Source organism: Lethenteron reissneri, chromosome 25 (assembly GCF_015708825.2).
Source record: "Lethenteron reissneri isolate LAM-NWPU_2019-01 chromosome 25, ASM1570882v1, whole genome shotgun sequence".
Taxonomy (NCBI): domain Eukaryota; kingdom Metazoa; phylum Chordata; class Hyperoartia; order Petromyzontiformes; family Petromyzontidae; genus Lethenteron; species Lethenteron reissneri.
Window position 1 is genome coordinate 14,587,783 of NC_083803.1, and position 12,074 is coordinate 14,599,856.

Sequence of the window (12,074 nt, forward strand, 5' to 3'; positions counted from 1 at the left end):
TTTATACATTTACGCAATCTAACTAAAAAAAAACCTCAATTACATATGAAACGTACGTGCAATGTGCAATCGGAATACAATTAGGGTACTGTGTAATTGATGGTGAAGTAGCAAATTAACAACATCTTTTACGAGTGCAGTCAACATTTCCATGCAGTACAGATTCTTAGTTTTCAGATAATATATGAGGGGATTCTCCCCACCAAAATTATACCAAACAGCCCCTCCGGCTCATGGACTAGAAGAGTTTTAAAGATGAAACTCTGTACTGTATCATCATCATCAGCTACAGCAGCAGCAGGCAAGATTATACCACTGCTGGATAAAGGCAATCAGAAATCTGCTGCCATTTATCATGATTCTCTGCGATGTTATGATCCACCTAGCACCTGCACATGAACTGAATTCATCATTCCATAACTGCCACCTCAACTTTAACGTGGGAACCCCCATCGCTTCTTCCCGTCTCAACTTCACCACCATGGATCATCCCCATGAATTTGTGGATGTTGACCTCCCCGTGTCGTTGGTGATGGGGGAGGGGGGGCATCGGGGCAGGGGGTGGGGGCAGGAGGCTTTCTCCACACAATTATTGAGCACATGACCCAAAGACCCAAAGCATCAAGCGACCAGATAAGAGTTAACACGGATTAACAAAGGTGCTGCGAAGAAGGAAAAAAAACCCAACATCAACACCATTGGAACCTCATTTGCCAGTAAAAAATATGATAATAGATCTTTTTTACCCTTTTATCGGGTGTGGACCAATCAACGTCAAGGACAGTGCATACATTATCAGAGTTATGTTTTTGTTTGCATTATGACTGCAGGTATTGTGGTCTATGCAAACATGTTGCCAGATAAAAGGGTAAATACCAATTATCAAACCCAACATCATCGCAGTGTCGCGAGTGAGTGCGTGGACTCGGGAGAGTCTCAAGCGCACACCTAGCCTGGCACAAAGCGACGTGGTGATGTCACCGTTACTTCTTGATGCTGCTGCTGTTGTTGTTGTTGCTGCTGCTGTTGTTGTTGGAACCGTGGCTCGCTGAGCGGACTTGTCACACGGGACGCTCGTGAATTGCAGGCGAGGCGACGAGGGCTGCCACGCGCGTCCCGAGCGCCGATCCCGGAGTGAAGCGATGGAGCCGCAGGCTGCTCGGGGCCACGTCGCACCACCACCGGCACGACGATCCGCCTCGAGCCAACGACACGGAGGACAAGAACTGCACAGAGCCAGGTTCGATGAAGCCTCCTTGCTTCCTCCCTCCCTCCTCCTTCTTCTTCAATGGGGGCAATGCGGTGGCGAGCTGTGAACTACCTCACCTGGTATACAGGAGGATGTGCGTTCAATTCAGACCCCGACACCTGCTGCTGTATATTTGGAATTTGCATGTTCGCTCTCCGCGTTGACGCGTGGATTTTTTTTCCGGGTTACTCCGGGGTTTTTCCCTCCAGATTTAGAAAAATGCGTTCGGAATGTTTGGCTGCTTCGTTGAGCGATCATTTGTAGTCAGGTCGCGTCCGAAAAGAGCTTCATCGCTCAGCGGCCTTACCTGGTCTAAAAAAAAGTTTAGTTGAATGCCAAGACCTCCTCTTCCTTCAATGCCTAGAGCAGCGTTCTTCACTAAGTTTCACCGGGGGGCCACTTTCGCAGATGAGTCATCTTCTATATATAAACAAATTCAAATTTGTGAATGTGTGTGTCTGTTCGAAATGTTTAGCATACTTCCCAACATGCAACAAACTTGAAACGTGGCATGTGGGTAGCTTCCAGACTGTACACAATGAAAACATTATAAAAATAGATTTTTTTTTGGGGGGGGGGGGCGCAATAATGGATATATTTTGCACAGCAAGTGAGCGGTGACGTCTCATCTGTGATGTTACCCGCATGCGGCAGCGTCACGCAGTGTGCCTGCTGACGTCACGCACCGCTCCCCCACCCTCCGCGTAGGCCGTGTATTAACTCAGAGTTATGTCTTTTGTTTGCATGTATACATGATGTGTATATTATAAGGCTGTGGCCCATTGCTTAATTGGCACTGGTGTTAAACTACTGCACCCGCGCTTTGGGGGGAGGGAGGGGGGGGGGGCACGCTTCGGCGTCACGGTGTCAGATGTTGCACTTGCAGTTTAGTTTGAAGGCAGAGAGGTGTGGCTGCCCCCCACTATGGACGGCCCTGCCAACAGCCCCCCACCCACTGATGGCTACGGGGCTGGCGTGTGGCAGAGTTGGGGGGTGGTGGGGGGGTAGAGACCACAAAACTTCTCTAAGTTTCTGTGTCTCTCCTCACAACAATCTCAAAATCAACCATCCCCTCCACGCCGCCCTCCCCCCTGTACGTCCCAAACGGCCAGGATAGCAAGCGCTTGTTGTGAAAGCATTTCCGATCTACCCGTGAGCATGGGATGCAAGACGGTGGGGGATTTTTGTGTTTGTTTGTATCGTACCGTGCAAGCTGAACCTCTCTCGCGCCGTGCGTCGCCAACCGTACGGGGTGAAGGGCAACAACATGGAAGCAGCAAAAAAGCAGTCCTGAAGAAATGCCTTTTCAATTGAAAGCGGCGCAGACGAAAAGAGCCGCCAAGCTAATTAGGGCGACGTCGGGATTTGTGTTTCGTCCTGCCAAGTTCAGCGTGCGGCGTTCGTCCACTCAGGCGCCGCTTGCGCGAAGGCTCGCGGGGAAGTACGTAGGTTGAACTTCTTCCGCGCCGTACGTAGCCAATACCCCGCGTCGCTGCCTTCTGTTCGACCGAAACCATCGTCCAAGCGTCTGCTCTCACGGCCCTAGCTCCATTATGGATGATCGACGGAACGGTGCATCGCTGATTTGAACAACGAATGCCGCCGCCGGCCCATTTAGTCGAATACTAAACGCAGCGATGCCACAAAGAAGTCGTGCATCAGAAGGCATGCAGGTTTATTTGGGGGTTTAGATCGCATACATATATAAATGTGTCGTCAAACCCCCCAAAAAACGGCATTATGAATGATATTGGTCGCATAAGCCTACGACGTGTTAAAGAAGGCATGCGTTTGGATGTCATGTAGACTGGGGTGCTTGGATGTACTTAGGGGCCGACCATAAATGACGTCACACACCTAGGCGGGGAAGGGGGGGTCAGACATTTGTGACAATGTGTGACGAGGGGGGGGGGGGGTTGAGAAATGTGACGTCACATAAAAATGCGCAACTTTAAATCAATTTTGACACACGTTCTACTTAATTAAATAGACTTTTAATACATGTTTTCTCCTGCAACATCAGAGTGCAGCGCCACATTAAATACGCACTACAATGACAATGGTTTAAAGCGATTTGAAGCATGTTTTATTATTTGGGTGGGGGTGGGGGGGGTAGAGCTTTGTGACGTCATATCTGAGTTTTTGTGACGCCGTGTAACGAAGGGGGGGGAGGGATCAAAAATCGTCCAAAATCGCGTGACGTCATTTATGGACGGCCCCTTAATCGATGCTGCCGTGGGTGTAATAGTTGGCACACTGGACTTCCAAACCAGATGCCGACAGTTCGTTCTTCCCAGCTGAGTAGAATAGTGGGTACCTCGAAGTTGAACAATTCTAAGGTGGCGTATTTTGTGGGGTTAAATGCAGGCTCCGCCTCTTCGAAGGCGTCTGCAAAGTCTGGAAAAGTAGGCCAAATACCCACTAGAGGGACTCTCTAGAGCTCCGTCTACTGTATGTGAACATGTTTAGTCTTAGTTTTCGCATCAAAGTGCATCGTAGCCGGTAGGCGCTGTGGAGATCGCACGCAACTTTCATTGGACGTCCTGATTCCAGACTGTTATCTCAAAGCTACTTATAAACAAAACCACATTTTTCTGAATCCTATCTAAATAAGATCCTTTTCACGGACACTTCCTTTCTGCTGCTGCATCTCTATCCAACGCGACCTTGGGAGAGGGAGAGAGATAAACTTCTGTCTGGTATTCTTGACACGGGAACAATCCAGACGCGAGCGTGCGTCGGACGCGTACGTGCTTAAGAAAACCTTTGACGCCAGCCTTTGCCAACTGCACACCTCACCGTGATAGTTATATAATCAAATTAGTTATTTTAAAAAAATGTGCACGTATTTTTTAAAAATGATTTAATTGTGAGTACAGTATTTAAAACAATTAATGCAAAAATTGTAATACGGTAACAATGAACAAAAACTTAGTCACAAACTAAAGAATTAACTGTACATAAAATGCATTATTATAGCAGTTTTGTGGCCAAGAGTGGTTCTTGGTGGCCAGGAGTGGTGGATCCAAGGAGGGGGGGGGGAGTGGGTGGGGGCAATGGATGCAATTGGGCACCACGGTGGCTATGAGATGTTAACTACCTCGCCTGGTACACAGGAGGTCGTGGGTTAGATCCCGACCCTGATGCCTGCCGTATATTCGGAGTTTTCGTGTCTCTCTCTCATCATCATCACGGTAGCTAGGAGATGTTAACTACCTCGCCTGGTATACAGGAGGTCGTGGGTTCGATCCCGACCCTGATGCCTGCCGTATATTCGGAGTTTTCGTGTCTCTCTCTCATAATCATCACGGTGGTTAGGAGATGTTAACTCCCTCGCCTGGTATACAGGAAGTCGTGGGTTCGATCCCGACCCTGACGCCTGCCGTATTTTGGAGTTTGCATGTTCTCTCACCCCGTGGTCACGCAGATTTTTCTCCGGGTCCTCTGGTTTTTCCCTCCACATTTAGAAGCAACATTCGTTTACAGTATTTGGCTGCTATAAATTTCCACGCGATAAGCCACTTCATTGAGCTATCATTTGTGGCCAGGTCGCTTCTGAAAACGGCCTTACCTGGTAAAATAAAAAGCATAGTCTAACGTTTAGTTTTAATTGCCCCTGCATCTTGAGACGCCAGAAATATTTACCTGACACAAATCTATCATACTACTCTGTAAAAAAAATCTAAGCCTCGAGTTTCTTGGCCGCCTGCCCGCTGGGCTCCTCTTCCAAGGCAACAAATAAAGATTGAATCAAATGTTTTGTGTAACAAATAATCAATGCATGTTTTAAATTGAAACAGCAGAAGAAGTTCGTAAGACGTCATGTCGTCTTGATGACAGCGCTGAGGCGGTGGGAATAATGAAACGCGAAGACCGACACCGTTAGTTTAAAATTGCTCCAACTTTTAAATTTGTGCTCCTCTTAATGCACTTACTTATTTCACCAGAATATAATTTACGTGCTAGAGAACACGTAAAAAAATACCCCCCAACACTACACATCACCTTGGCATTTTATTACGGAAAAAGAATCAGATTAAGTCTGAGTGCTCCGAGTACAGGAGGATTGCGAGAAGAGCATGAAAATGACAGCCGTGTTTTATTTTTATTTTTCATAGCGATGGGTTCTCTATGGGTTGATGCAACAAAATAATGAAGAGGCCTATTTTTAAAACGTCTTAAAATTTCGAGACTAGCCCCCCCCCCCTGTTCGCCCTCCACCCACGACCCCCCCCCCCCTCAACCCACTCCCTGGGAAGTTTCTAGATCCACCTCTGGTGGCCGGACAATGCTGAGGCGAGATGTTCGTTTCCGTCGATCGCGGCCTTCACCAGAATTCGACGAGCACGAGGGATTGATGATCACACGCGGAGGCGATGGGGGGGGGCGGGGTTGTCGGTGACCGTTGCGTTCACCCTCCACCACCCACTCAGGGGCCATCCATTGAGTAGGCACGCAGAAATCTGTCAAAAACTTGACCCATCCCACCCCCTCCCTATACGCACGCGTACTTTTTACCCCCCCCCCCCACCTGCGTGCGTACGCTTGACTCCCCCCCCCCCCCACCGAATCCGAAAGAACGGCCGATATTTAATCCACGCGGAAGCGATCAAGGATTAATAATATTAACGTGTTTAAGCAAACAGATAGTCCACGGCCGGACTATCTGACTCACACCCTTCCCCGTTTCCTATGCGTACATTGTCAGTAGACCCCCCCCCCCCATACGCAAGCTACACATTTGGGTTAACCCCTCCCCCCTCCCCCCTCCATGCGTGCGTACTGAATGGATGGCCCCTCAATTCCACTCTCTCAGGTCCCACCTCGGCCACCACGGTGATGCCGCGCGCATCACTTGTGCAAATGTCTTTCATTCTTTCAAAAACTGCGGCCATCTGCCACTAAAAGCTCTGCCCACTTGTTTAATGATCGGAAGTGGGGAAGCTGCTCGTGTTGTTTCCATTGCGTCAGACTGGATGGAGGGATGGCGGGGCGGGGGGTCAAACTAAATGCACGCGGTTGTGGGTACGGCGTGTGCGAGAGTCAATGTATTTGCAGTGGCACGCACGTGAGTTTCTGCTCAGCTGACGCCGCTGACGGGAGCAGCATCAGCGGTTGCCCAGTGTCCAGTGACTTCTGCGTTGGAGGCTCACAAATACCGGCGGCGCCATTCAAGCCCGCGGGCAGAGCGTGACCTTTGTTTAAAAGGAAGGCGTGCAAAACAACTCATGGGTTGGGGGTGGGTGGGTGGGCACGGCACGGTCATCATCATCACTCTCATCGCTGTGAATACCACGATGGTCACTATCATTGCCACGTTATACTCCGCTGCTCCTGGTGCGCGTATCTGGCTTGACCACCTGAATGTGAATTTGTAGATGTTGCTCTGCATCCACATCAGCCATACGGAAGAAGGAGGAGAAGTAGAGGAGTGCCGTGGTCATTTTCATCCTCCCCACCTGATGCCATGGGGTTTGGATCTATCGACCAGGTCCTGGGTGCTGCGTTACCCCATGGCCAAATATGGAGAACTGACCGTGCAGTTTGACTATGATTTGTCACACGGATGATCCCGTTTAGCCAGCATCCCTGGCGCTTTGACAAAGGGAGACACGTGGTTGCGTGAGCACAGCAGCGACAGAGATAAAGACAAAAGGGTCGATATTGCACAGAACGAGCAACGGGGTCCTGGAGGAATGAGCCACTTGCGCTAAAGTTTTACGGCAACCGTAGCAACAATTCTGACAAAAGGGCAGATTTTGGAAAAGCCAGAGCGTTCAGCAATGCCTCTCATTTTTTGAGTTATTTTTAGAATTAAAGAGCTCTTGAAAGAGGATGGTGTTTTTTTCTCCCTTCCCTTTACCGCGCGCCCTGCAGTTATTTCTCTACATTATTTAGCAGTTGATGGGCTAACTGTGCCGCTGACATCTGTAACTAGAGATGCTGTCAGTCGGCTTGTGTGCGCGCGCTGGCTCTGTAAGTCGAATGACAGAAGAGGTGTGTGAGTGGCCCGTGCCGTACAAAAAATTCCTTTTCGTATTTTTTTTATTTCATCATTTCGAGTAGTTAATTAACTTATCAACTTGATAAAGAAAAGTAGCACACAACACATATGTGCACGAAGATCACAAGAGTTTGCAGATTGGAGGAGACTTCCTTCAGCAATGGATTGATCATAGCTGCTGCTGATGATCATTAAATAACTTGGATTGCAGGGGATAAAAAGATATACCTTAATACTCGGAACTGCCACACGGCAGAGTCGCCAGAAGGCGGACGCAGTGGATCTTTGCGTTTTTCAACAACTCCTGTTTGTTTTGAATCGATACTTTTTGAAGCAAGCACGTGGTAGCATGTGATCAGTGAGGGGTTAGCATTGGTAGCTCTTGGCTTCAGTGTAGGTAAATTGCAAGCTCCAGCATCAGTTTTCCAGCCGTGAAATCAATCCACGGGTCTTTGCAGGAGTTATGAGAATGCAAGGAAGTCATGGCGAAGCCACCATTCCGTCAAACAATCATTGGGGCCATTTGTCATCTCCTTTGGTGGACCCCGAGCTAATGGTGGAAGTTTAAGATTTCCATGGTCGGGACATTTCCATATAATGATCCCTGTCGTTTTCCCCCCCCAAAAAAAATCTGTATTCATTTTATCAAGCCGAGAGGTATGATGGACGAAGCATTTGAAAGTGTGTCACTTATCATTCAGCGCTACAGTGGTATATATATATATATATTTGAACAAGTTTTAAAAAGGACGCCCATATATTTGCATCGATTACGTCACACTTCCAAAGATGTCACTTGTCACCAGGAGTAGAAATTTAGCAGCACGAAGCGCTGTCCTGGCAAAATACGTTTACATATTTAATTAAAATAATATTTCCTTTCCTTTCTGATTTGCTTTGTCTTCGGTATTTTGGGAAGCCATTGGATACATTTTCGGCCATTTGGCAAGTCCCTACCAGCAACGCAACATTATACTCGAGTTGTATTTATATTGGATCGTCTTTACAAGAGTGTTTGACAGACGGACAGCAAATGCTAGTGCATGCGCTTTTTTGACCCAAATTGTAATACGTTAAAAAGCACAATTTTTTCGAGAATGTTTATATGCTCTTTTATAATAATGTCCCTTGTTCATCGAGAAAAGACACACGGAGACTTGAGACTATTTATCAGGATGGTCTTGCATTGGGGTCTTTGACCGATATAATGAATCAGTGTAGCCTCAATTTACTATGAAGGTAAATTATTATTATAAGCATAGCCAAGGGTGAAAATAAAAAAAATGTCTATACAACGCTCTATTTTATGTCACTATTATTTGTCAGTGGCTCCATTAATTTTTTTCAAAATGAAATGGAGGGTTTCCTGCAACAGTAAAAAAACAACAACCCCTTTGATGATGTGTATTTTTCCAGGCCGTTTACGATGAATGAAGGAACGAATAGCCTGAAAATGTTGGTGGCACTTTCACTCGCGTTTATCACCATCACACGGTCATGTTCGCAGGGCACGTGGTGGGGATGGGCTTAAAAACACGAAATACAAAAAAAAACCCTTCCCGACCTTTCAACTCACACCCAGACTTCAGGCTGGCACCTCCGATTAGCACGGTTGGCTACGTACGGCGCGAAAGAAGTTCCACGCACTACACACGTACGTAATGGGTTCCCCTAACGATGTCGATCAACGCGACTGGCTGTGGGCGCGATGTTATCGGGCTCGTCTCACGCCCGACGCACTTGCCCGCCGTAAAGCCATTGGCGAAAAAAAAAAATCACCCCCAGCAATCTTGAAACAGCCTGGAAAATGCCCCCGAGGAGACCCGGAATAGTTTCCACTGCTCGAGCAAGTTTGATTGGAGGTGGTCTCTACCACGAGAAGTACTGTGTATCTTACGATCGCAAGCCGTCCACCACCCCCCCACCCCCCTCGGTTTTAATGGATTTTTTCCAAGCTCTGTCTGGGAAACACCAGCGATGGACTTTCCAGCCATTTGCCGAGCTGTTCCCTCGTGATAGAGAAGGGATGAAGTTTTTGATTTCGGCAGTTGAAGCTCGAAATTGAGATCACGGCAGTTGGTGGTCTAACAACGAGGTGGGAACAAAAGCACGATGGGAACAAGACAATGTTATTGCCCGCTGTTATTTTCCCTCTCGATTCATTTTCCGTGCGTCGTGGGTTATGTTATAACGCGAAGAATGAAAAGGTTGTTGCAGAATAGCTTGTGAGAAATATTAAGCGAAGTGTTGTGAGCGAGGCCGGTAAGTAAAATGCAGGAATATGTGAAGATGAATTTTTTTATTCACAGAAAATACTAATTTGTAAATAACACAAACTGAAGATTGATTCACATGTAGTGTATTGAAGTTATGTTTTCATGCATATAGCTGAAGAGTTAAAAAATCACAACCACAACTCTGTTTCTTTCATTTAAGAGGTAATAAAACACGTGATAAATTGAAACCCTTTGAAATTATTTATTGTTTCTCAACTCTGAATGGCTGAAAGCAATATGCGTGTAGTTTTATAATGGTCTGTACAATTATTTTACTTTATTTTAATATAATCTGTCATACTCGTGCTGTTAAAATAATTGAGCTCTTTATACGTTGTACGTAAAATATATTACTTTACTTAAAATATATTATTTTACGTACAAAGCCGTTGTAAACCAAAATAAGTGGAGTTTTTTTCTACCTTTGTTTTAAAATGCTGTTGTTTTGAGAGGTGGGTCAGAGCTGAGTTGGCACCGTTTTAAAATCCTGCATTCAAATCTGAGCAGCCAGCCCTGCTACCAATGATCGCACGCAAAACCAAACGTTATATTTAAATTTTTGCACTTCATTTCCCTCAATTCCAGCTGCGAGAATGAAAAAACCCCGTCAAATTGACCGACACACGACGAACGGAGGGTCGGTGAGAAAGTGCTGCCCCCTCCTGTGAACAGGAGGTTACAGTCATTTCAGCGGCGTTGATTCGGCGCAAACAAAACTTTGGACCGGTTTTGACACACAGTGCCTCATCAGCAGAGCCAGGCTCGCTTGAATCAATGCTGGCGGGATGCCAGATGTTACAGACAAGGATCCCCTTCTTTAAGATATAGGTCCTATGTCGACATAACATGGTTACTGTACGACACACATTTCAAAACACAGCACATTTTGTGCCAATGGTGTGGCTTTATTCCTCGATGTGTCGAGGCTTGTTTTAATCTCCTGCAGCTCAACAACTTAATTTCAGGGATATGTATTTAGGTCTTACTCACGGAACTTACTGTGACATCTAATCTACTGACAATACCAACGCCTGACGTAGCAATTGGCTATGGCTGTAATTCCGCAGTCTTTGGTGGCTATGAGTTTTGAATATTTAATGCGATATGGGAACCAGAAACATCCGTGCCGTAAGCCCTTTTTGGCTTTGGGGACTCTAAGCTTTCGGGCGAGTTTAATCCACGATCGGTGTGGTCGAGAGATGGAGCCGTCTTACGCCGTCGTTTGCATTACGACCGCTATAAAAGCCACATTTACCACGGGATATCGATCACCACGTTGTATGCTTTCGGGACCCTTTCTCTCGATTTGAATACTCATTTGCGGCAACTCATTTTGCCGACCTCTGCGGCGATGTGACGGTGATGACACAATTATGCCAGCCGTTGCCAGTTTCAAATGGACCGCTGTGCTACAGGGTTACCCGTCATTACGGGGACGCGGTGTACTTGTGAGGGTTAATCGCAAGCAATAAAACATTTTCACCCAACCTATTCTGATGTAAACAAATGAGTCGGCGATGCTGCGTTGGCATTAGCGCACAAGCACAATTAACAAGCAAAAGAATCAACAGGTTCACGAATAACGTTATGGCCTTTAAAGAAAAACATCAGAATACAAATATGTATTTATACTGGAGGAATCCGATGAGCTTTACAGCTCTTTTTGACAGATGCCCAGTGCAACGTACAAGAAAGGGAAACAATTCACTCAAACACATACCAATACAACGAAGCTACCCCCATCCTACCAGGTAAAGCCCTCTGAGGTATTTGTGCCGATACGTGTTCTCTCTCTCTGTGTGTATCTTTGTGATATCTGTCTGCTTATATGTCTGTCTATAGTTTTTCTGGTTAGATTTTTGTTGCTATTTCTTTTATACCTGATGACGATTGCTTGTGTTGCAATCGAAACGTCGTAGTATGCTATTATTTAATTTATTATTTTATCTTTATACGTGACTTTACCGAAAGAACCAAAGAATAATTCCTGCAGTCACGAAAGCTCCAAATTAAGATTGTATTTACTTATTTTTCAGAAGCGACCTGGTCACATATGATAGCTCAACAAAGTGTCCCATCATTTGGACATTTATAGCAGCAACATAATCTCAAATAATAGGCAACGATTCAGGCAATAGACCTGCTTCATAGCACATGACGGACGTGTTGATTCTTTTGAAATTCTGATTGCAGCTGGGAAGCTGGTATATTAAACCTAATAACTCCATAATTTAACCAGTTAATACGCATAGCTAAATTGCAGCCTACGAAAAAGTGATTGGCACTAATTTTTTGTATGGTGGCTGATTACAGATATCACTATAGGTGAAATATATATGTCCTATATGTAGAAAAAAGTTCAACTCGTCTGGTGATATTCATCGAGAGTGGAACCAAGCATCAGTGAATGAACAAATATCAATCTTAAGCTCACGATACATGCATAAATTCCCCTGTGGAGGAATTACGTTGTTTTGATTCACATGTGTTGTTTGTCATGGATTCGAGTCACTACTGCAGCCACTAGTGCATGGTGCTATAACTC

General features: G+C 46.0%; 1 protein-coding gene across 2 annotated transcripts in view; it reads left to right on the forward strand.

Annotated features, from left to right (window-relative positions):
- The window catches only part of SLC24A3 (solute carrier family 24 member 3), a 125,874-nt gene that overhangs the window by 5,985 nt on the left and 107,815 nt on the right, over nt 1-12,074 (forward strand). For both annotated transcript variants that reach the window (XM_061559451.1, XM_061559452.1), the window contains exon 2: nt 1,088-1,240. In XM_061559451.1, the coding sequence (XP_061415435.1) occupies nt 1,088-1,240 (153 nt within the window). The remainder of the gene's footprint in view (nt 1-1,087; nt 1,241-12,074) is intronic.